Here is a 27,097-nt window from a genome sequence, read left to right as displayed (position 1 = left end):
TTCTAGAACTTACATTAATATTTACCTCCAGGATTTATTCCCACATCTGTACTATTTTTTTTCCATCTGTCTTTCGCTGTAAGTTTTAGAAAATTTACTTTATTGCTTATTTTTTAACTTTGTTATCCTTACTAAATTGGCTGTGATCTATGTCCACTCATCTGTTTACTTCTCTTTTATTTATTTATTTTTATTGTTTTAATTTGACAATCATATTTAAATTTCTTGTTTCCGGCTTGCTTCTATTTTCTATAGCTATTTTAGGGATAAATGTCCTCCCATAATTTTTTGAGGATACTCATTGTAATACTCTCTTATGTCCTCTGCTGCGTAGATCATTTCTCTTCTTTCATTTGCTCGCCTTGACCTTTTCTCTTTTGCGTTTAGCTTTCCTCACGTTTGGTGATCTGTAGCCTACTGACATTCATGCGCAAAGAAATAGATTCATTCAGGTGGCTAGTAAGACCTTGCTTTGCGGCTGAGTAGGTCTGTTTTGCCTGAAATGGGAAATCTGCTCCATTTGAGCGGGCAAACTTCCCCTTAGGATGCTCAATAATGGAAAGCAGATTTATGTGGATTAGGGAATGGCTTCCTCAGTTGCTGCCTTTCTTCCTTACCTGCTCCTCATCCTTGTTTAAGTGTCTGGGCTTACATTAAGCCCTGTACGAAAGCTTCTAGACCCACTTTGAAATCATCCTCATTGGGCAATTCACTTTCATTAGTCAAAGGCAAAATCTACTGGTGACCGTTGCTCAGTGTAGGAGACGGCAGGACCTTGTTAGCTGGCTGGGTCAGATGTTTTGAAGGTAATATTTTGATTAGCCTTAAAATTACCCCATGCCACAGCCAGAGTAATCTTTCTGAAACTCATTTGAATATATGGCTCTCTTGCTCAGAACCCTTCAGGGCTTCTGATTTGATATAGAATAAAACCTGTTCTCCTTTGCAAAGCATGAAAATCCCTGATGGTTTGATGTGAGTGCTTGACCATCATCTCCTACCATTTTGCTGCCGCAGACAGCATTCTGAAAGTGCTAGTGGTTTTCCTTTGTTCCATGCCTTTGTACATGCTGTGTTCTAAGAATGTCACCTTCCCTTTACCAATTGGCAAAGATATCCTCTACTGCACTTCAGATAGTGATTGCATTCCCCTTGAACCTTTTGACTCCCCCTGGACAGACATAGGTTTGTGGGTCTATTTATTCAACTTTGTCTCACCCTCACTTCACAAAATAGCTGAAATAACATAAAACAGATACACGGTAACAGGATAACATAAATGAGTGAGACACACTACATTCAAAAGGAGAGTAAAGGTAGAAATATAAATAATACTGAATATGAGGTTAGTTCTAAAAACTGCATGCATGACATTAAGTTCTGTAGACTTATACTACAAGGAGATACACTGAAAATTTGCCTCTCAGCTTCCTAGTTGTCAAAGCTAAGAGAGAAATGTTAATACTTGTGATTTCACATTATTTATAAACTATAAATAAAAGATTTTGTCTTATAAAGCAATTATAGTTATTGAAAATTGAGAGATGATTTACTGTACTAAAGGGGTACTTATAAAGGTGACTGGTAAATTGAGAAGTTCCTTTTTCTATATTTTCATTGACCCTCAAATATAATTCTATGTAATTACTATAATAGTTTTATACATAGATGTCTTCAAGATATGGACCATATCCTCATTACTTGGCCCAATGCTTGATATTTCCTAATCACTCAATGAGTATTTGTTACACACACTTGGATAACCAGATGTTGATAGTTAATGTAGGCAAATGTTTTTATGTGAGTAGGTATATAACTAGAAATGCATCATCATTTACACCCATCATAAACATAAGAGATATTTAACCAACTAGGAGAGTATAATAATTATCAAAACAACAGTTGAAATACTTGCTATGTACTACATAATCACATTGCATGTATATCTCATGACTACTGTCCAATCCTGTGGATATTATTCCCCATCTCAAAGTTGGGGAAATCAAAAAGTTAAATTAGTTTCCAAAAGATACACAGTTAGTCAGAGGCAGAACTGCGGCTGAGCACAGGTGCCTGAACCCAGTCCTGTGAGTTTCAACCTTTGTGGTTGGTTCATGCTTCGGTGTATATTATGTTGATTAGTATTTGATTACAAAATTCATGAAATTGAAGACTTTATACTGATAAAAGCGCCATGATGGGAAGACTTCCCTTGTTTTTTAAGGTATACTCCAAAATATTTTGAGGGAAAAGGCTGCAGGTATCAAGCAAATAAAATGCTATAAAGTTCATTTTCCATGAAGAGGTATCAGGGGATACTCTAATATAAGATAATGCCACAACTTTTTTCACTGCAATTAAGAAAACTTATGATGTTACCATTTTATAAAAGGGCTTCCTCTGTTTTAACCCAATTACCATTCACTTATCAGTTTATGGTCACGTCTTACCTGAAAGTTGCCAAAACAGCTTCCCCCAGGGAGGGTCACGTAACTCACAAAGGGAGGGCCCGGAGATGGCAGGGACTCATAGACCACCACACTTTCGTTTAAGGACGCAGCCCTCTGTTGCTGCTTACTTTCCCAAAATTCCTGTAACATTGACACAACATTCACTGAAAAAGACAAGGAACATAATCAGTTATTAAGGATGGACACACCCTGGCAAAACAAAATTTTATTTGCGGAATGCTTTTAGTTTTGAAAGAAGCAAATACTATTTAACACCAATGTATTTATTTCTTCATGAGTATGGCTCAAGTGGTTTGGTACCCTAATTCCAACAACATTGCAGTATATTAAGTTTACTTTATAAATTAATTTTTAATATCAAATTTAAAAATCTCACTCCTTCTTCTTTGAAAATTTGCATTTATAAACTTTGTCCAGAGCTACATTATCCGTGGCCTCCATTCCCATTTCTCATAGATTCTAAAACCTGCAAAGTGAAAGCCGAATTTGGAAGTAAAGTTGTAAGCAATGCAATTTTAATTGGAACTCGCCTATTGTAAGATTTAAGAGGAGAAAGGAAGAAAGAAGAAAAGTCTTTCATGCTCCTCTCCACCCCAACCTAAAGGGGAATGAAAGGCAATTGTGTAATAAGCAGGAGGCTGGAAAAAGCCATAAGTGAAACTAATAACATGGAGGCCTTGTTAAGGACCACGTCTGTTAGATGACTTCAGAAAACATAATAATGGCTATAGCCATGTGTTTTAGATTAAATAACCTGTGATAGCCTGCAGAATTTCCAGATCAAATTAGGTTGGTTTGTTTATCCTGTACTGCAAATTGAATTGTGGACATTAACAAGGATAATAGAATTGTAGACCCTACAGGTCATGCAGACAACACTCTGCCTAATGCAGGAATTCCCTGCAAACACTACTAACAGCTGCCCATCTGGCCTGTGCCCGAACATGTGGAAGGACTTGGTACTTAGCTTATCTCGAGGTAGCCCATTTCAACTGCTAATAGTTCTGACTGTCAAAAGGTCTTTTTGGGGGGTGAGCTGGAATCAGTTTTTCTGTAAGGTTCATACAAGTAGTCTGCCTCCCATTTTGGGGGCCTCATAGAAGTTTGTTCATGTGAGAGTCCACCACATAACTTGAAGGCAGCGTAGGATATCTACTGTTTTTGCCTGCTTGCCTTTTGCTTCCTTCCCCTCTTTGTGTGAATAGTATAAAGGTTTTCCTTAAAGAACCACTTTTCCTTTGACTGTATCTTCTTCAGGGCTGAGAGTGGGGATTTAACCAAAACCAAATCATTTGGAGCCACTGAATCCAAGAATTCCATAGGAAATGTTGGAAGACTAAATTCTCCTTTTTCACTAGTGTCGCTGGGGGGATAGGAGATAAATGTGGTGCTGCCCCAGGAAGGGGGAAACACGGCTGACAAGAAAGCCAACACAGAGAAGGGTGGAACCAAGAGATGAAGAAAGAAAAACTAAGTTCTGATGACATAGTTTGGGTCCCTGAACCAACACATCAGCTTTTTTCTTAAACCATTTTGAATTGGTATCTCTCACTTGCATATGAAAGTATACTAGTACAAACAACTCTCAGGTTTCCTCAAATTCTAGATTAAATAGTTTTTGTTCTTTCAAACATTCCTTGTGTAAAATAGTGTCTATACCCTTTAACATTCTCTGGAATACATTCCTGGGTGGATGTGGTTCAAAATACTGAGCTTTGATATTTTTCAGAGAGTCAGGAGAGTCACACGGTTTGACCTGGAGGGAAAAACATTGGACAACCCCCTTTAAGTTGTTGACTGGACCACCTGGCTCCTTTATCCCTAGGTCATCCATCAGCTTCAGTGTGTAGTTCAGGTAACTTCTCGAAACACCTAAGGAATTGGAAGCCTGTGTATATTTAAAAACTGCAGTGCTTAGTTTTTAAGAAGTTGTTTAGAAAGAAACTGGGCCCATGTAAGCCTATCTGAGGGGACACTTGAATTAACAAATAAAATGCATGTTAAATGGTCAAGATGAGATTGGTCAATATAGAGATTTTTCATTCATTCAAAGATATTTACAATAATGTTTTTTACTAGTTGATTTAACTCAAAATAACATTACAACATTTATTCCCTAAACTGTATTTCTGCTCCTCATCCTCCCCTGCCTCCCATTTCCAAGAAAATAAGGATTTTTTTTTGAGCTGATTGATTTGTGTCTCTACTTGCATTTGACCTCCAGAATTCAGCAGAGGTGTCTTGAAAATTGAAGCCTAAACCAAAACCAGTGCCCTGTTACTCTGATAGTCAACAAAGCATATTAACCTACTGTTTTAATCAAGTTCATTGTTGAATGATGTTCAGCCGAGGAGTGGAGTAAGATAAAGACTCATGATTATTTAAGTAAATGAACAAAAGAATTTTGACATGTAAAGTTATGTGGACTAAAGAGTTTGAAGGCATGTCCTACGTAAAATTTCTGCATGAATAAAAGTAGCAGTTTTCATATTTTTCATTCTTCAACCTTGGAAGATTGCTTTGATGGTTCTATGTATGTCATCACTTCTAAAGAGTACAACATATGTCCAGGCACACACACGATTCATCTTTCTATCTCTATCTCTTCTTGATGACTGAAAAACCAGATGAATATAGTGCAGAGGGAAGAAGGCCAGCTTGCTATTTGGAATTCCATTCCAAAGATCGGCAAATCAGAGGAGATTCTATTTATGAAAAATATGCTCCTCAATTTTTTGAAGTAGCAACAACAAGGTTCATGGACAGTATCAAAGAAAATGCGAGCAGAGGGTCAAGCACTGCTGAAGAAAACCATCCAAGTTTGAGAGACCTCACTACACAGTTTAGTCTCTAGATGCAGTTGCTCCATCAGTGCTCAGCCGATGATCCTGCCTTCCATGTTACAAACAAGCTTGGACTACCAAGCATAAGATGCCCATTCCTACCTCTAGTGACTCATCTGCACGAGTATCCAGTTCCACCTTATTTTCTCCACTCTCAGATGAATTCGTGTTGCTTCTCCTGGGTATTGGTATATTAGTCATTTTCTTGACTTCCTATTTTTAAATATTTCCTCTTTATACACTCCTTCTCAACTGCCATAAGTATGCTCATGGAGATGAATGAATGAATCAATCAACCAATAAATCAATTAAATGAAGCAGTCAACCTTGGGACTATTTCTGGCTACTAGATATTAAAATTTTCACATTATAGTTAAGCTGCTAGAAAGAATACTCTACATTAGTATTTCCGTTTCCTTGTCTTCCGTTCATTTTTAACCCACCACAATCTGGCTTTCCTCTACATTATTCCGCTGAAACTACTCTGACAAATATCACCAGTTCCTATTTTCATTCCTTATTTACTTAACCCCAAACTACTTTTGACAGAGCTGATCACTCTCATGTCCTTAGGCTTTTCTGATGGTTTCTTCATGATTCTGCTTCTCTCTTTCTCACCATTTCTTCTCAGTCTCTTTTGTGTGCTTCTCTCCTTTTGCTCATCCCTCATGTTGATTTGCATGAGCATCTTGTCCTTGTCTTTGCTTTCTTCTCTCCCTACTGGTAGCCCTGAATGGCAGAATCTATCTCCCTGACTGCATCTACCATAATATACACTGACAGTTCCCAAATATTCTCCTGCAACTCCAACTTTGTTAATAGTTCCATTTGGTGTTGCACAAATTCAACATATTCCCAAAGTCAGCTCATTTTTCTCCCCATTAACGTCTCTCTTTTTCCTAGTAATGTGATCATCTACCCAATCGCTGAAATCAGAAACCTGACAAGAACCTTAATCTTAATATCCTCTTTTTATATCAGGTAAATGCCCAAGTTTTGTCAATTTCATATCCTGACCATCATCACTTACTTTCAGCTTATACTGTCATTGCCGCATTGGCTTGTATCTCACCAAGTATATCATAACACCCCCCTGACTCCAGTCACCCTCCCATCCAACCCATCCTCCAATTGTTTCTAGGGTAATCTTTCTGAATCTTATAGCTGATCAAATCATTGACACCTTCTTATAATTTTTTTGTGAGCCCTTCATTACCTACAGGATAAATAACAACTTGGCAAGGCATGGAAAACCTTACGTCTTGAAATTCTCTGTCATTCCAAATTTCTCTCTTCAAGTCACCACCTTCCAGGCCCCTCACACTCTCATGCTTCATATTTCACTGGCAAACTCCATATTTCCATTCTCCTCTTGGAATGCCCTTCTTTTCTTCCTTGATAGCACCTACTAATTTTTAAAGATTCACTCCCAGTATCTGCTCCATAGAAATAAAACCAAAACTAAAATAAGCAATAAATCTTTGATATGGAAATTGCAGTCCTCCGAGAAATAGCATGGATATAACTCTGGGACATGTTAGAAATAAATGTAGGATCTTGGGATGCACCCCAGGCCTACTGAACTAGAATCTGCATTTAATAACAAGATTCTCAGGCAATCTGATGCACATTAAAGTTTGATAAGCCCTCTGTAGGAAGAAGTTGCTATTCTCATCTCCCTTATCATGTAACTTTTATATGCCAGGCACTAAATATTTTCTCATTTAATCCTTGCAACATCCCCTAGAGATAGATTTTATCATCTATGACTTATAGATAAGAAAAGATGCTCAGGGCACAATCATACAACTACTATGTCTTAGTACTGGAGTTTCAAACCTGGTTCTATCTGAGAGTATAGTCTATACTCTTTGTTCATCCTGAGACACTCCCTAATTATGATGGAATTTAAGTTGTTTTCATGCGTGTCTATCTACCTCTACTAGAGTTAGTGTTCCTCAAAGAATTGTATAATTTTTTCCACAATGTCTGGAACATAGCAGGAGCATCAATGTTAGCTGAGTACTGGAATATCATCAGCGATATGGATGATGTGCTGCATTTGCAATGTTATTGGTAAGGGAGGCATAGGTGTCTCCTCACAAGAATCACTTCACTTATCTTTTCCCAGAGGCTATTTTTTTCTGACACCTGTTCTTGACAAAGTCGAATAAAGCAGAGGCCAATATTTTTCATACAAATGACATGACATGTTTCCAGCTTGGAACTGTCACACTGAATGAGTGGTCTGTGTCCATGTGAGTAGGTATTCTGATGCTCAGTCTTCAGTCAACACTTCACTTTGGTGTAAATAACCGCTGGTTGCATTCTTCAAAGGGGCTGTGATCAGGCCTCCCATTCCAATCTGTTCTTTCAAGGAAAAATAGCTAAAGGAGAAATCAGAAGAGGAATAAGAGGTAATGACAAAAGACTGAGGAGGGCTTCAAACAGGCTTCCTGGGCAGATGGGCATGAGCAAAGTCAAGGTCAAGTCTTGGCCTGATGGTGACTTCCACCCCAGGGTTAGGAAGCTGTAGTCTGTAACACATCATTTTGACCACGCATGACTTCTTCCAAAGTTTAGTAAATTTATTTTTAAAAAGTTTCTACTTTATCTTAATGGACACTGAAGAATATGGTCTTTATCCTAGGATAATAGCATAAAAGCTGGTTCCTACTTGTGACTTCTGTAATGCCCTTATAAGAACAGAAAGACACCAGAGCTTCCTCTCTCAGCCATGTGAGGATGCAGCAAGAAGGCAGTTCAGCAAGCCAGGAAGAGGGCTCTCCACAAGAACCAAATCTTCCAGAAACTTGATCTTAGAGTTCCCAGCCTTGAAAACTGTGAGAAAAAATTTCTGTTGTTTAAGCCACTCATTCTATGGCATTTTGTTACAGCAGCCTGAGATGACTAAGACAAATCTCTTCGGCAGTTTTGAATATTTTACGTATCAACTAGATAATTTACTTGTAGTTTACAGACACTGGTGTGGCTATTTTCTTTTTCACTGTGTTTTGAAATTTGAACATGACAGTTTTCAGAGTGTTAATTAGATCCCCAAGCGAGTCTCTCATAAATGAGGTTTTCATTTTCCCCTTCCCGAAGCTTTCTTTTTGACTATAAAGTTCAACATTGAGGTTTTCGCAGAAGACAGATGACCAATGAAGATATCCTACAATGTATAACACCTAGAGTGAATCTTTGACTCACTCTAGCAGAAATCCTCAATCAGTTTCAGCAAAGGGAGTGATTTTACTGTCCTTGAACATATAATGCTTACTTTCTACCCATGCCTCGGTTCAAGTTGTCTCTTCTACCTTGAGTGTTGTTTCTGCCCCTACTCTCTATTCATCCAATTTATCCCCATACTTCAGAGGAAATACCACCTCCTCCATCATGCCTTACTCACTGGTTTGCAGTCCATATGAATCTTCTTTTCTGAGCTCTTATACTCCATAAATGGTCCTATGTATCAGGACTTAATCTCCTGCTAATAAAATGGATGTGGTGTTCCTGGATAAATTTATCAAGTCAGACTTGGCTGGACTTCCTTCTGGTCAGAGCAATGAAGTGCCTTGTGATAACAATTCATTTCACAGAGTACAGGTTTCTGTTATTTAACTCACAGAAGATTGTGAGATTCTAGAGAGCAGGACTCGGGTTTATTCTTCTCTGAAGCCTCCCTTATTCCAGCACAGGAATATTTATCTAGAGGTAGTTGTTGAATTCATTTGGAATCTAAGAAAACTACATATCTGAGCAGTTTGAGTGCAGCTGAATTAATGTATGGAAGGTAGGTGAAGTTATGAAGGCTCAAGGAGAGGTCAATACTTCCTTCCGGAATAGCAAGTTTTATGTATAAACCACCATGCGGCCCAGACAACATGGACTTGGTGGTGACAGCCATGCCTCAGTTGGAGATGGTGGAGTAGGAGCGCAAAGATGGAGCTCAGTCAGAACAGACAAGTGATTGTTAGTCACTTGATAGCTGGGGATTTACCTTCATAAAAAGCAGGGCTTAGAAGAACCCTGAATGGCGGATGATGAGTACTTTTGTCTTAGAGTGCCATTTATGTTGACTGCCTGGAGCACTCTGTTGAAAAGGATTAAAAAGTAGCTTGTGAAACAGAACACCAGAATAAACCAGCAATGTGGCACTGGCATAGTCTATCTGGTAACATTGACCTTGACAGTATGGAATGAAAAAGTTCAAAACAGACCTCTGCCTATAAAGATTTACAGTTTGATTACAGAAATAATATATTTATAATATAATTAGTGAACACAATGTTAAGAGTACTATATTATAGAACAGAGATGATTTTAAAATATGTAAAACAAAAATTTATGGCATAATAAATAATAATTAAATCAAAAGAAAGAGAAAAATAGATGAATGTGGGCTGAAAAGATCAGAGAAAATTTGTATATAAGGAGGGCCTAAACTGAGCCACTTCAGAGGAATAAGATTTAGACTGGGATTGGACAAGGGAGAGAAGTTGTGCTCCCAATGTTGTGAGGGGGTATTTGACAAAGAATAAGAAAAAGAACAATGCCTCAGCTGAGGAATTATGTAGGGGGCCGATAGGAAAGGGTGCCAGCAGGAAAGGGGTATGATTAGGCAATTGACAAAGTAAGGGAACGTAACTTCTTTCAATAATTGAAAATAAGTTATTGTCCTGGTGTCCCAGCTTTGCCTGAGTGGGAGAGAAAGGCAGAGACACAGAGTCCCTTGTCCTTTGTCCTTGCTAAGGTGCTGTGCTGCCTGTGATGGCTTCGAGCATGAAGAGCAAAGGCCTGGACACTTGGAGAGAATGAGCAGCTGCTCTTGTTTAGCGGGGTGAGACCCAGGAGAGTGGCTCTCTGTGAGGAGCTCGGCAAAAATATTTATAAGTGGGTTGGAGATGAAGCAAGCAAGAGAGTGCTCTTTTGACGGTTGGAAGAAGCACAAAATCCCTTCGGAGAAGGAAATCAATAACTGGATGCACAGAGTATTTTTATTCTAAAAATACAGCACCTGTCATTTCCACAGGATAGATACTGTGTAGATGCTGGTAGGGACATATTATCTATGTTTTCATCTGGGAATTCTGAGATCCAGATGATGTAAGTGTCCCATGGATTATAAAGTATGTTATAGGAGAGTCCTCAAATACAGGCACTGACTGGTTTGAAAACATTAAAATGCATTCTGCTGCATCTTGTCTTTCCACCTTTTATCAGCAGGCAGGCAGTTTACTTACTAGTTAAAATATAGACTCTGGAGCCAGAATGCCTGGGTTTGATTCCTGTCTCCACCACCGCAGGATACCTATCTAACTGGTCCAGCTCTGTAAAATATAGTACTTGCAGGATTGCTGTAAGGCTTAACATGGAGAATGCGCACAATAGATCTTCGACATTGTAAGCACTAGGGTGTTAGCTATTATTTGTGGTTAGAGAAGGTGAAGGAAGAAAGGAAAAGGGATGATTATATGCTTGCGTATTGCATCTTTGAAACTGATTGTTCCTGGATTGGAAACCATATCATTAAATATTCTAAAAATAGTATGCAAGCCTGAAAATTCTTTAATTGTATACATTGTGCTATTTATTTCCAAACTATCTGAAGAGTTCAGAGATGTAAAAGAGAAAGTTCTTTTGATGCTATTCATTAGTAAGCCAAAACTTCATTATAGCCAGGAAATAAATGGATGAAACAGTACATATCTCAAAATCTGGAAACTTGGACATTTGTCTCAATTATTTACTTTCTAATGGATGTTAAAAGCTATAGACCTGCTTTTAGCAAAAACCACAGAGAGGATCTAACTTTTAAGTTAATGTTTAATGACTGCTTATGCTTCAGGAATATAGAAATATTATAGTTGATTGCCTAGCTCAATTATTATAAGTCCTGCATGGAAGACAATCATTTGTCTGCAAAAAGGAATCTTAAAAGTGTATTATAAATCCATTAGAAAAAATTTCTTTATGCCGTACATGAGAAAAATTTCTAGCTGGGTAAAATTAACCTTTCCAAGATGATTAACATATTTTTAAACTGATTCATTGCCTCCAAACAGGTGGCTGTATGTTTTGTAATATTTTAACATAGTCTTTAAATTAGCCTTAGCAGATAATATTTTAAAATAAAGTTTATTAGTATTTTTTATTATTGTAATTCAATCATGCACAACTTATTTTTGTCAATGTGATTTCCTACTTTGGTTGAGGAAAAATAGGAAAAGGACGCCCAAATAATTTGAGGGGTAGGGTCAAGGCACGATGCAATTTGGCATTCATGCAAAATGGGTTGCAAAATGCGGGCCCCTTTGGTTCTGGTGCTTGGCTCAGTGAACTCCAGGACACCGACCAACAGAACTGGCTGTTTAATCATTTATAACCACCCTCAGGCTTTGCCAAGTTTTGATAGAGCTAAATGGAATCTTGCTGACAGAGCTCCTGTGTTGGGTACAACATGTAGGAAGGGATCTTGGGCCCCTTTTTCTTTTGTGTAGACATTCTTTCAAAGGAAGCCACAGCCACACAGCAGGACTGAGACAGCTTTGGAGTCTTGCTTTGTTTGTGGCAGAGGAATTTTCTTTTTACTAATGCTGGAGAGTCAATGCGTAACTCCTTCAGCAGCTGGAAAGCTGGTTGCGTTTCTTCTTTTGTTTGCGTTTTCTTTTCTTCTCTTCTGGTCCCCATCCTCTACCCTGAACACTTTTCCCAAGGGAATTATAATCTTGTTGGTGTTTTCTTGGGAATTATCTAACATATACAAAAAGCATATCATTCTTCTTGGTTTAATTTTCACCTTTAGAATTTAAAATTGCTCAACTGTAAATCATTTGGGGAGAAATTTAAATAACATTTTTTTTCATCTTTGGAAGTACAGGGTGATTTTTTTAAAGAAGGCAGAGGGAGTAGGAAGAAGCAAGAGAGACAGACTCACAAAGACATATTGAAATCAAAAGTCATTAAGTATATCAGAATTAAAACAGCAGCAGTATGCTTAAGTTCCCATGTGTGGTTTATATGTGCACCATGGGTCAGATGATGTCACATAATCACAAAAGCCACATAAAATAAAAACCTGATGTAATCTATTTAACCAATCAGGAAGTATATATCTTCCCATGTTCCATCAGGCACTAACATTGCACTGTATTTAAAAAACTTTGTAGGACTATTGATTTTAGATAACCAACTCAGGCTCCAAAAAAACTCCAAAAGCAAGCGAACAAACAACGAAAAACAAACAAACAAACAAACAAAAAAAACAGGTTGTGTTGCTGACCAGTTAGTTCTGTTTAGTTAAAATGGTCAAATCTGTGCAAATGTGGCTTCAGAGATGTAACATACCTTTGCTGGGAACAGTATTATAAGAAAGCTCTTCACATCCCCTCCACAGCTATCTTACCAGGGTTTATGTTCAAGGCACAGAGTTTGGCCCAACAGAGCATAATGTAGGGCCTCTGTTGACCCACCATCGAGGATAGAATCTGACAGTGAATATAAGGATTGACAATCTAAGTCACTATGCCAATGTGGTTGTATGAGATGATTTAGGTTGCTCTACCAAGACAAACCCAAAGCAGTACTCTGGAGAGGTTGCCTGAGTTGGCTGTGTTCATCTCAGAGCCCCTTCTTCATCCATGCTCCATCCTGTCTCAACTGGTTGTCAACTTAACCCTCCACGCAATTAGGTTGTGATTAAGGTATCAGTAGATTAGAACTTAGCAGGTCTCAGTATGTCTATTTCATTATAAAGAATACCTGACAATGGGAAAAACTTTTCCCCTTTTGTGATGTAGGAAACCAAACCAATAGTCAAAACAGGTCTGCTCTGGTCCTGTAGGTCCCTGGCCCCATGGGAGGCACCCTAGGGGTTACATACAAGTGCAAGCTATGGCTTTGCCCTTCTGGGATTTCCAAGTTAGGTGTGGACAAAAACATGCCAGTGAAGCTGTAACTTATAATGCATGAGGGAAATGTAAACTACATAGTATAGGCCATAAGTGTCTAAGGAGTGGTGAGTAAATGATGGGTTCCCACAGCTGCCTAACGGGATGAGATCAAAATAGGGATCAACTGATTATCATCGCAGCAGGAAAAAGAAAAAGAAAAAAAAATGTAATCCAAACAGCATTCCATGGACACCAGAGGGAGAACAGAAATACAGGGAGTGTAACAATTGCCTATTTTGTCAAAATTAAACTTTCAATAGGATTCTTTTTATTCCATTTCTTTTAAAATAATTGTTTTAACTACCTTGACAGACTAAACTTATATGAGCATTTGAACACGGAGGAAAAGAAATAAGAGTCTTTGGGGTTAAAACTTCAATATGAAATGTATTAAATAAAGAAGATTCTTTTATGAAAGGCTTCTAAAGTTGTCTTACTTTTCTTAAATCAATCTGTAGCACATAATCAGTAAAACCGTATCATTTAAACAGAAAATTCATAGCTTAGAAACTCACCCTTGTGCAGCTGTATCCTATTATGGGCTGTAACTTAACACATGAGTTTCAGAAGTTGTTAAAGTTGAGTTCAGGCTAACAAATCTTAACTGTTAAAAAAAAAAGCCTATGGTGAGAAGAGACAGCAGACCATGAAGAGGTACCAGATTTGGTCACAGGATGAGTGTCAATCATATTTTATTTTGATTTATTAAATCTTACATATTAAGAAATAAATGTATTAGGACAGATATGGCCAAAAAGTAATGAAGAAGCCACTTCTTTTTTTCATTTTTAAAAGTTTTCCTCTGAGTCTGAGACTTTCAGGATTTAAGTTCTGCCAAATGTATACTTACTGAAAAAAGGAGAGGAGAACAGTGCTTATCCCAGTGGTATCTGAACTGAAATCTGCATTTTCTCTTAGTATAAATTCAAATAAAAATAGTTGGTATTATCTCTTAGTATAAACTTCTTAAAAAATAAAATTAGTATTCGAATAAACTTCAGTAGAGGAGACATTCAGAGTTCGAATTATTGTAATTAAGGTACAATTATTAATCCGAAATGAGCTAGCAAGCAGTGGAGGTTTTTCATTTTTTTTAACCATGTTCTTTCAGGCATATTTTACATGGTGGAATGCATATGTGTAGAGATTTTACTGCACAAGTACCATCAACCCTTATATCCTTTCTGTGAAATGCAAAAACCATAGATGTACCATCAAATTTATAGATTTCAGATAATTACACTAAAAAGTATGGGATGGAAAAAGTACTTGATTCAAGGATTTTCGCTCTCTGACAATGTATACAGCCAGAGTCATGATTACTAAGATGTTTTTAATAGCTCTATAGTCTGGTTTAATTTTTCCAAAGGGTAAAACTGTACTTTTTGATATAATGTATTCACCTATCTGATATAAATAAAACCTTTCATGCAGAAAAATGTTTCCCCAAATGGAAGATTAATGCGCCTTAAATATAGCAATTTGCTTCTAATAGCACAATGTTTCGTGAGGGTTCCATCTTATTTTCCATTATATAATTTGGGGAAACATATTGATGAAATTGAATGTCACTTTATAAGTTAACGCTAGACATCAAAACCTTCTCATGGCTTCAGTAACAACTAAGATAGTTTTTGAAAAATCTGTTAGAGAAAGTTTGCCTTGATTTGGCCTTCAGTTAGTCGATGTGGTTTCCCCATGTTTAGATTCACAAATCTTACATCTTGCCTATGTGGACAAAAAGATTCTTGCTGTGAAAAAGCTGTAATTGTCTCCCAACTTGACATCAGAAAGTATACCTCCAACAGATGTCAGTATAATCTTTTCCCCAATGCAACATAAGGCCATAAACTTCCAGAACTAATCTAGGATCACTGTTAACTCCAATGGCTCCCTATTGCCTGCACTTCAGAGTGACTCCACCTGCCTTCTCAGCCTTGTATCCACCTCTCCCAATGCATTGTTCTTGCATTGACTGATCTGCTTTTGGGCAAGCTGTTCTCTCCTCAAAAATGCCTTTCCACCAATCTCCTGTCACATTCCTGTTCAGATATGCCTATTTAATGAGTTCCTCCACACTCCCAGAATTAACTTCAATCTCTCCTCTGTTTTCCTAACAGATATTGCCATGATGTGGTAATGTAACACCTCTGGGAAGCAATGTCTTATAGTGGCTAAAAGTGAGGAGTTGGAAAACAGAATTTGAATCCTGGCTCTATCACGTACTAGCTATGTAACCTTGAGAAAGTTACCTTAATCTCCAAGAGCCTCAGTTCCCTCACCTATAAATAACAATAGTACCTACATTACTCTCTTGCTGTGAAGAATGAATAAATGTTCCTAGCACAGTGCCTGTCATCACACAAAGAGTACTTGACATTACTATGAGTGGATGAAGAGCTCAAACATGGCAGATAAGCATACTGTGCTCTTGTAATTTGAAGAGTTAACCTTCAGAGTAGGACCTGAAAGTGTAGCCATCTTGAAGTCATGTGGTGACTTCCTTTGTAAAAGCATGTGCGGAACTGTCAGACAGTGGAAAGCAAATAGTAAGCTCGCACACACCCTCATTGAAAGAGCTTACCGGCTGCTTTTAGGATAGCTCATATTTGGTTGTGACACATGACATACAAAAAGAAACAAAGGCAAGAGTAGAAGGCAACATGGAGATAGGCCTTAATTTATTTGTAAAGAAAATCTGTCTGGTGATGTGGAGACTCCCAGCACTACTTGTTATAAAATGGAGACATTTAGGTGGTGAAGGACAATTTGGCGCCAGTTTAAATGAGCAAACTTCAAATCGAGAGCCCATCTTATTTAAAATGTCTTTCCATTACTTTATATTTGAGTTATAAAACTGGGAAAAGGTAAAAACAACAACAACAACAACAACAACAACAAAACTGTCATGGAATTCATTTCCTTACGGGAAAAAAATAAAAAACAAATCACAGCTACTGCCAGATGAACATTATGTCTAAAGCAAATGAGGGATTTAATGCATTGCAAAATGCCACTTGGAGGGCTTTGGCTGAGAAAAGCATTCAAACTATTCCTTCAAATGAATGTAACTATCCCCATGTGCATTGGTCTTAGACTAGAAAGCTCTGGGTGCTTTTCCTAACCAACTTAATGAGAAAATTTAATTTACTATTTCTAGTTTTTAAAAAAATCAAAAGCCGACTAAACACAACAAATTAGTTGAAAGATCATTTACATATCCCGTATTATGTTTCTAAAGAATAAAGAAAAAAAACTGCCTTTGCGTTCATAGAAGAGAATTTTAGAAAAACACTTTTATAGTATTTTGTTTTTATGCTCCTTCGTTCAACTGTGCTGGGTTTAAAATTTCTTGGATTGACTTTTCATCATGCAGGAAAACTAGGTAGCAATTTTTTTTAAGGAACTGGCAGTGATGTACTCAAGGGCTCAGCCCTTTCCTTCTGGTGGGAAGAGGCTGGATCGCGTGGGGAAAGAGGAGCTAGGAGTGACTAGGAGGGGAGGGGGCTGCTCAGAACTTGCCGCTCAGGGCTGACGGCAGCTTTTTACGGGCTGTGTAAAACGGGTGTATGGTGGCAGCAACTTATAGGTGTGCCAAAGAAAATGAGTCTGCGTGTTAAACTCTGGCACGTGCACCACAGGCTGCCAAGGCACGGCACGGTCCCCAGGCCAGGTTTTGATGTCCTGCCCCAGAAAGTAAGTAAGCCTGTTTCCATTTATTCCATGAAGATAGTGAGAGGTTGAATGTTTTGATGTTATAAAAACTCCTGGTACAGAAATCTGCCATTTGGGTTACTTCCATTTAGACATGTTTCAGATTAGATACACCTGAAAGAAGAACATCAGCAATTCAATACTCACATCTATTAATGCAAGCAGAGTGGCAGCCCATTCTAGGGTAAGCAGGCAATGCAGTCTGATCGAATTTAGTTTCCATGTTAATGAATGAAATACATAAAATGGGACATTTCTTTGTTTTTCAATGTAAAAGAATTCCTGCCAAGTCTGGATGACAGGACATAATGTTTTACTTTAACCCTTTTTCCCTTTTTCTATTTTATTCTCTGTGCTAAACTATATAAACGATTTCTGAGATTTAGTTTTTCTTAAAATATGGGTCATACGATTTAAGATTAAATTTCTTAAATTCACAATGAACTCAGTAAAAAAATTTCTCCTTTATTTCTTTTTACCGTTTCCACTATCTTAACCCTCAGCATAAGACCCCTGGTCCTACACAATTTATTCAAAGCCTTGGGCAGATCAAGAGCTCTTTACCCTTCACTAGTAATTCAATGCTATTGTAGGAGAGAGACATTCTTTTCTTCCCTTTTCACTTAAAGAAACATTCCAAACCTGAATTGAGTCCAGGCTAAACTGGGGGAAAGAGTAATTTTTATTAGTTCTAACATAGCTATTGACACATACTTCAAGACAATATTTAAAAGAGAGAGAGAGAGAGAGAGAGGGAGAGAGCGCTTTCATTTTATGCCATAGAGGGCAGATTGGTTATAATTTAATTTCTAAGAAAAATTTTATAGAATAAAATGGTCTACCATTTCTTTTTCTTCGTTACACATATGAGAAATATAAACTAAAAGGACATCTGGAAACTAACATTATTCAGCAATCAGAAAGGAATAATCCAAACCATTGAAGTTTTGGTGGAGACAAACATAACGAGATGTACAAAGAAGAAAGCTGTAACCTATTGAAGTAAAAAAAAAAAAAAAAAAAAAAAAAAAATTCCATATGCATTTTACCTTTTGGGCAGTTCCATAGCAAAGTTCTATTTCAGAAGCTCTTTGTAATATGAAACCCACTGTAGATAAGATACCACAGGAAGATAGTCTGTTTTGCAGCATCAGGAAATCAAATTGGTTCCAGAAACAAAGTTACATGACAAATGGTTTAATAGAATTGCTAGAATTGAAAAGCTTGATTGAATTATTTTTCATAATCATTAAAAGAAGATTTTGAAATAACTTTGCCATAGCTGTTCAGATTTTTTGGAGGGAAGGATGTTACAGATGTGGGAAGACATCTAATTTTATTGGCCTTTTAAATAAAGTGTTATGTTTTGTTATCAAAATTTAAGAGCTCAGTGGCAATTTATTAACTTTTGTTTGTAACAAAAAATTTCAGATAAACAAAACTTGATTGAACATAACATATGTTAGGGAGGATAAAACAGGTTAGCAAATATATATTTTCTTTTCATATTCAGGGTATTTTTAATTCTAATCTTAGTAGCAATCAGCCTGTTTTATTTTTTTAAAAAGCATCTGGAAAAGTTCATTAAGTCTTAAGCTAGTCTTAGATTTTAGGAGAGACTTCTAAATGGTTAGCAAGATGTATCACTGACAAAATAACCCGGCTGCTAATACCCGTAGGTGAAATGAAATGAAATCATTCTCCTGACTTAAGTCAGGAACAAGTTAAATATCATTTAGACCACAGCACACGACTATAGAGATTTAGAAGAAATCATGCTTAAATAAGATGTGACTAGACGTTTAGACTATTTTCTAAAAGAGTCAAAAAAAACTTTTTCCCTTTCCGTACTTACAGTCTTTGAAGACTAGAGCCGGGTCTCTGTGAGGCAAGACTTGGGCAATGATGTGTCTCAGGGATTCCAAGGTTCTGTCCATCTTGGGTCTGCCTGTGTGAGCCTGCTGCACAGTGTCCTCATGCCTGAATTCTTGCTGTCCTGGACTGAATTTGTGCAGCTCATTGATGCACAGGATTACCAAAGAATCCCTTTTAACATCTGCCAATCAGACATTTCCCAGAATCTAAAGACCCTTCAGGGGGCCCTCCTCCCAGGCTCACTTATCTTTGTTGTGTGCTGAGCTAATTAGCTCTAAAGGCTGCCTGACAGGCTGGTTCCCATTGCTTCCTTCTGTTAAACACACCCACCTACAGGCCAGCTGGGGAAGCTCCCTCATCATGGGAACAGCTTTCCTCTCCAGCCAGATTTTGCCTGAATGGTATGGAACTTCCTGACTTGGATATTTCTTTTTGGTACCCATCTTCAAATGTGCTGCCCCCAGGTATTACAAAATAAAGAAGATTACTTCTCAAGGAAATTTCCTTGGTAACCAAGGAGTTTCCAGCTTAAGGCTTACAGCTCAGAATCAGTGTAATCTATATTGTTCTTTGGTAAAGAAGTGCTATAAAGATTGTGAATGTAGCCACGCACCAGATTATGCCTTCTATTTGAATTCAGCAACATCTCTTTGGGAGCCAATTTTTAAATTCCCTCCCCGCACCCCTACCCCCATTCCCTGCTCAAATTATAGTCACTTCTGATGAACAGTGGCAAGTAAAACCTCACAGACTGACTTTCAGCTTGCCTGGGAACATCTGTTTCCCTATTTATCCTTCAAAGCAAATCATTTCCAAGATTGTCTTTAACGAAGTCTACTCTCACTTCCTTTCATTTCATGATGTTTTTCTACTGAAAATTTTAGAAGCAAAAAAATATTTTTGAAAAGAGTATAGGTAGTTATTAAAAGATCTTAAGAAAACAGAGATTCTTTTTCTACTTATATCCTTCACCATTTACAACATCTTTTCATAGGAGACATAAATATAAGTCACGGGATTCCATTGCAGTGATAAGGATTTGTAGCAGATGTAAAAGAACTGAGTTTAATGGCTATAACCTGCGTTAGTTGTTGAAGATTTGTTGAGGACTTCTTTACTTTTATTTAAAGTATTTTTCTAGGGTAGGCACAAAAGATTGCTTTCCAATTTTCAGATTTCCAAATTATGTTGTAGTATATGATTAACTGAAACCACTCCTTTAAAGACTATATAAAAAGAAAATGTTTTCCATGTGATCAGCTTTTTCACCTAGTTGGTAGAAGGATGGGCTTAATAAAAAGAAACAGGAGGAATGGGGCCATAATTATAATTCTTATTATAATGACTATAGCAAATGCCCACAGGGATTATATACTACATACAACAGAGACTTGGAGTTGTCCCAGAGTGCAAAGATATTATTATAAAAAAGAACTTGAAAGCAGCAGCACTTCATGTTAAGATACTTATTTAGGGTCCCAAAGTGTACTTTACACGAGCTATACTAAACAGGATATCCTTGCCATCTAGGAGTTTATCATTTAAAAGAGAAACTGGAAGGTTTGTAGACAAAAACTATTATATATTAATTGGACACAAAGTATAAATGAGTGCAGTTACTTTCAGTGTGATATTGAATTGAAAACGAAGATATTTAAGGTTCCAATCAGAGAAACGAAAAATAATACAGAATTCTCAAAGAAGTGAGACTGATGAAAAAAAAAAATTAGAAATGACTGATGCTGGAATTTCAACCAACAAATAGACTTTTTATGGCTTAAATTTAATTCCAGTAGTACATAAAAATATTTTGGTTGTGTAGTGTGGTGGAAGAACACTGAATCTTGGATTAGTAAAATCTAGGATTGGTTTTTGTTATCTGTATAACTTTAAAGAAATCACTCATCTTTTCTGGGTTCAGAGTCCTTACCTATAAAATTACAGGGTTGAACTAACAACTAACACCTATGACTCCATGGCTATATTGCAAGCAAACACAAATATCAACACACATTTTATAGCCTTCTGGAAAGTTATGTACTTATTTCCTAAAAGCTGGACTGGTCTTCAAACAACTCACTTTTACTCCCACGGTCAACCTCATATCCATTCACCAATATGAGAGACACAAATTAATTGGGTGAATTCAAAGATACCACTAATGCTAACTTAAATGGAAAGCAAGAATTTGTTAAGAAAACTAATCTTCAACTTCCACAAAGACTTTTCTAAAGAAAGCAAACTCGAGAACCCCAAAACAGCTTTGCAAAGATAATGTCATAAAAATATCATATTTTAATGTTATATTGTAAGAAATGCAAAAAGAATTCTAGAAAGGTAGATTATACAACATTCCAGTTAGTACAGTTCTTCTTTCTCATTAGGCCCTACCATTCAGCAGTTTTCTGAAACCTTTGCTTATTTATGTATTTCTTCCTTGCCTGTCATAAGGACATTTCACCTTAAAGTGCTGTTGTAAGACAGTCTAGAAAAACAACTCCATGGTTTCTTACCATTCTTTCTGATGTGGAAAGCACCTGATAGAGATAGAAGAGCCTGAGAAATCTCTGTGCAATGTGTCTATCTTACTTAGCAGAGATTCTATATACAGTTCACATGTTAGATTTCACTGTCAATCTTAACCATTTGTACAGGGATAGGCCAAAAGCAAAATCAAAGTATTGGAACAAGGGTAGATGACTACAGTGAAAACCAAAATGATGTTTTTACAAATCCTGTTAGAGTACTACTCAGAAGTATGAGAAATGACATCGAACTGACATATTCAGTGATCAAAACTTATCAACCAATATTAGAAGAGGAAGACTCAATGCAATGGCACACTTACCCAGCTCTCAGCGAGTACGGAACTCTTTGAGAAGATGAGATATAATGGTGGTATATTTTGCACCAATTCATGCACAATGTAACAAAAAAAGTCTATGGAAACAATAATTTTGCTAGTAAGGAAAAGAAAATGCATTCCTATCATTCCAGTAATATTTTTGTTGTTAAGTAGCTCATTTCAGGTATAAAAATTATAAGGAAGCAGGGGCCACTAATTGAAATAACATTCAGAATGTTAGAAACATAATAAATGCATCAAAGAATCATCTTTAGTCAAAAATAGGAAAGAATCCCCACCATACTTCTTGCTTCCCACTTCATAATCTGCTCTGCCGTGGAGAAGACTGGGGTAAGCGAAGCAGAACATTGGCCAGTAGGTGAGGCTGCAGTAAAGTTGGAGAGTCTATAAGTCTTGAAAATTTCAGCACAAGGCACACAGACTCCAAAGAATAGGCCCACAGTAACTGAACCTGAGTCAATTTGTAACTACTCATCTCTAAGGAATCATGTGACTGAGGGAAAGAGAGGCTACTGATTGAGATTTAGGAAGGTCTCTGAAATAATTTCTTAATTTACATGCTAATGCTGCCTTTGATTCTTAAAAATTTACAACTTAAGATATATAAAATGAAAAAGAATTGGCGTCATGCAGTTAAATACGGACAGCGAGTAATTTACAAAAGCAATGAGAAATGACTGATAGCAGCTCCTTCCAGATTTCAGTGGGAAATGGGTGGAGGGAACTGAAGGGGCCTAAATGCTGGATTGGCAAAAGGGGGTTAGAACTGTGTGTGTGCTTTTAGGGTTGTGTGGGAGGATGAAGGAGGGCGAGGGCCAGGAAGAAAATAGATTGCAGAGGTAATGGCTAATGACTGATAAGTATCAGCTTTGTTTAGCCTCAACTAGGAAATGACCAGTAGGAGGAATAAATGGCTTGTTAGCATCAACTTTATTTTTTTTCAACTGAGAGGGAACAAAAATGAAATGGCTACTCAGTGTTAATTTTACTCTCAATTGAGAAGGAACCAATGAGGTATTTGAATCAAGCTATTAATGAGAGGGACAGTTAGAAAGGGAACTTCAGATTACTAGATAAAACAAGTTTAAAATCACCGACAACATGAAAGAACTTAATCTCAGACTTTTTTTCATTAATATATCACTACATTTAGGAAATCATCAATAAGTACTAATCTGTTGAACTACATGAATTTGAAAATTGATTAATACTTTACCTACAGAGTAAAGAAATGTACATTTCCTCATTTTTATAGAAAACTATGAAAATGCTTTCCTGAAATAATTATCCTCTGCACCAGATAAAACCAGTAGTGATCTGCCCTTTTTCCTTGCCAGGGCGGTCAGTCAACACTATTAACCAGAAAGCACAACGAAAGTAAACTTTCGTTTACTTGTTTATGTGAGTTTTTGTTATATATATGTATACACACACATTATATATGCAAAATATATAATGTATATTAATATATATTTAATTATATAATGTGCGTATAGTTATTTATTTGGGGATTCCAAATGAGCCCATGTCATCTCATTTTATGTAACCAGTTTCCCAGGCCTGTATTGGTATTTTGTTTCCAATGAATTCTTCAAGCAATACTTTGGAGGCCAAAGATATCATTGGGGGAGGCTTTGCTAGTTCATAGGTTAACACTTTAAGGATAAACTCGGTTATTTAAACGTAGGAGAATTTAGATGTTCAGATTTACCAGATTGGAGATAATGATGCCAAGCCCTTGGGTCAATAGCTATGTTTGGTGAAAACTGACTACCCTAACTCTGGCTGGCTGACTTCCAGCTTAATATCTATTTTTAAAAGGACGGTTTAAAACTTTTTGGTTTGTTTTTGGAGTGGATTTTACCAGTAGCCTTTATTTTCGTTTTCATAAGAATTTATCTAATTATTGGTTCCTCTCCCCCTGCATTTTCTCACAACCCCTCCACTCCCCGCCCCACACACAAACACACTGGATCTCACTGTTCAGGACAGTAATTAATTTTGTTAGGTGTTCAGGAAAAACCTTTATGCAAGTTTGTGGCTAGAAGGTGATGATATTGGTTCTAAAAGAGGTGTCTGATCTCCAGCTGAGTTCTGAGCCACTCCTCAAATAAAAAGAGATGATATCTTTTACAAGGGGCATGCTGAGGGATGACACTCCCAGATGACAGGGGCTAACTGGAGCTACTTTGTTCTTCTTTAGATAAAATCATGTTTTGGGGGTAGTTGTGTGGAATGTTTAAATATTTGCAATCAATAGTGAGAATATTAAAATGAAAATCTGGACTATGAAAAATTAATATTAGAATAAAACAAACATAGGCAGAATTTTATTGGTTATAAACAAATGACTTAAACCTGAGGTTAATGGAGATGTTAAATTCAAGCAAGCCAGTTATTTCATAGCTCCATATATTTTAGATGAAGCTTCCTGTAAAACCTGCATCATTAGAATGCTTTTAATTCAATTCAGACTACACTTATGTATATACTTACATTAAGATAAAAGCCTTGTGCCTGTCCATTTCACACTGTAAGCTGTAATTTCCATTTCACTTCCTATGCAGTCGCTACCAGAGCACTGCACTTAGCATGCAGAATGCTGACACAGAAGAAATATTTTTCAAAATTTGTTTAAAGGAGGAGGAATAGAAAACTCTATAGAAAGGAGACCTATTTTTCTATATACTGAAAACTGGAGAAAGGCCAGGAGGGAATAATATATTCTTCTGATCCTCTGAAGGTACCTCAGTAGCCTTGATCTCAAAGCAAAAGAACTACTCCCCCAGTACCACCCTGCTCCTCTCCCACTTCCCCATGAAAAACCAGAAATATTTGACTTAAGCTTTGGTCTACTGAAATGGGTTTTCTTGTGCTTGTGAGAAGGTAAAAAGGCTTATTATGGAAAACAACAACAAACTACCCCCACAACTTCGTTTTCTGAAAAGGAAGGAAACTTTCTGGAGGATTCAACCTGGACTTGGTTGAGGACTGTCCCCTCTCATACTTCCATAGGACCTGGAAGGCAAATTGTGGATCTGACTGATTCTGCAGAAGACACCTCGGGGCTTGATACAAAGCTCTAAACTGCCTGAGTATGATGGTTTTCCTCCCAATCACCTTTCTGGTACTTAGCAATTCCATGTTTCCCTCCCACTCACTCTCAACCTTATTTACTCTATCTGAGCTTGGGCAAGTAAATTTACAAATATATGTTCTCTTCTCTAAAATAAAAACAAGGTCATAAAGAACCTCCATAACTCTAGTATAATAGGATTCTGTTCTACATTGTCTCAACCTTAGCACTTAGGCCGACTGAGCAACCATTCGGATTCTATTCCAAACCCTCTCCAACCCACCGTTTAACATCGACAATAGTCCCCTAGTTCTCCTCCCTCCTCTCCCCAATCGAATCATTCCATGGCTCAAAATCTACAATAGCTTTTTCCTAATACATCAAGTTAAACCTAAAAATTCAAAATTGTCTTTAATTTGGTCCCTTGTCACACAATACCCATTTCCTAACTGCAGCATAACAAGCATACCACATTCGTTTGTCTTCTGGATTTTCTGCATGATTTCCTCTTTGCAAGCTCTTTTTCAGTCTCCCTACTCAACCAAATCCCTTTTCCAAAATGACTCACCAAATTACTCCGGCCTTTCATTTCAAAACTGTCCCCTCAGCAGTAGTCAATGGTACTAGGCTCTTTAGTATAGTCCACTTTGTACTACCATGTAGTTGTGTTTTTTCTTGTCTCTTTCAGAGCAGTGCAGGCTTTCAGCCAACAAAAATTTATCTTAAAAATGTGTACTTTCTTTTAATATCACTTTGCATATCACTTAGAGAACTGATGTGCGACATATATATTTTTCTTCCTAATGTAGACCAAACTTTGTCTACAAACAGCAGATACAGTAAAAAGTTTATTTCCAGTGGTTATTTAAAAATAATGGAAGCATATAACATTTGCATTAAGGCATATTCCTACTTATGGATTTAAGCCTACAATAATCTGATTCTAATGCTATATAAAATATTAATTTTAATGTCATTATTTACAATATTAAGGTAAAAAGAAAAACCTGCCATCTTTAAAATCTAACATTAGTCTTTGCAAGTGTTGTAGGCTTTGGGGTTATCCCCACACTCATGGTTATTATACAACTGTGTTAGCTCATGGCTATTCTGAACTTTACCTCATCCCCAGTCTTATGCAGATATGAGGTGGTTCCAGTACTTCATTAAGCAAATCAGGGTCAAACTGAGATATAGTCTGATGCTCTTCAAGATGTTCTGAGGAGGGATGAACTATGAATATGGTGAGCTTGAGTCCACCCAGAGTATGAAATATGTGACATGGAATAAACCTACACCTCGGGACATGCTCTCCTGAGAACCTGATGAACTCATCCCTCTATCCTGTGGAAGTAGGGCAGCAAGGGCAGCAAGTTTACCATGTGAGTTCTTGAATTAGGCAACTATGTGTTTTGCCAGAAAATTTACCAAGTACTTCACTAAGAGAATGATTATCTCGAGCTGCGCTAACCCTTTGGCTAGTACTTTTTAAAGATCTTTATGGTTCTAGGGAAAGTTTAAAGACAGCCAGTATATGCTAAAGAACAGACCAACAGCAGTCAGCACGACAAAATCAGCGCAAGTATAAACTGCGTACCTTATAGCAAAAGCTTATCTAATAAAAATAGCGAGATGATGATGCAAGGCTATTAAGCATCTGTGCATCTTGATAAAAACAACTCCAAAAGGATCTAAGTTGAAATATCAGTGACCTTGAAAATAGGAAAAATTTCTCCAGAATCTTTCTTTTGATAACCTTAGGTCATTAGAGCAATGCTTAAACATATAGTATGTATCTGACACTGTGCTAAACTCCTTACAGGTGTTATTTAATCTTCGTAACAACCCTGAGACAGACACTATTAAATGCCCTCTATTTTACAAATCAAGTTAGGTTAGAGGTGCTACAGATAATACTTGAGGTTTGGAAAGTGGTAGAACAAGGATTTAGACTTGGAACTCCGAGATTCAAACAAATCTTTTGTTAAGAATCACAATACACAAGTTAATATTAAAATTAAACTTAAATGTTCATTGAGTATTTTAAAATGTGAGGATTACATCTTATCTGATAGGGCAAATTCTTTAATTTCTAATTGATAGCTAACTATTCACAAACATCTTTTAAAAACAATTATTGAACCCTGAATCATTTGTTTATATTTGTGCATTTGAATGACTTGTTCTGTGACCCACAGGTAATCTTTAGCTATTAAGGGTAAGATCTATGTTTCCCTTCTTAATACTCTAAATAGTAATTTTATGCAGTAAGTACCCAAAAGTGTACCAAGTCAACTGAG

The 27,097-nt window shown here is 37.0% G+C and overlaps 1 protein-coding gene across 1 annotated transcript in view; it reads right to left on the bottom strand.

Annotated features, from left to right (window-relative positions):
• The window catches only part of LIX1 (limb and CNS expressed 1), a 50,106-nt gene extending 27,223 nt beyond the window's left edge, over positions 1–22,883 (bottom strand). Inside the window, exons 1-3 of the mRNA XM_016122527.2 lie at positions 21,704–22,883; positions 18,836–18,981; positions 2,451–2,614 (exon numbers count right to left, since the gene is read on the bottom strand). Coding sequence (XP_015978013.2) covers positions 2,451–2,614; positions 18,836–18,981; positions 21,704–21,774 — 381 coding nt within the window. The 5' untranslated portion in view covers positions 21,775–22,883. The remainder of the gene's footprint in view (positions 1–2,450; positions 2,615–18,835; positions 18,982–21,703) is intronic.
• Positions 22,884–27,097: the final 4,214 nt, after the last annotated feature.

Source organism: Rousettus aegyptiacus, unplaced genomic scaffold (assembly GCF_014176215.1).
Source record: "Rousettus aegyptiacus isolate mRouAeg1 unplaced genomic scaffold, mRouAeg1.p scaffold_m13_p_8, whole genome shotgun sequence".
NCBI lineage: Eukaryota > Metazoa > Chordata > Mammalia > Chiroptera > Pteropodidae > Rousettus > Rousettus aegyptiacus.
Note: the sequence above shows the minus strand (reverse complement) of the source record. Positions and strands in the feature narration are given on the sequence as shown.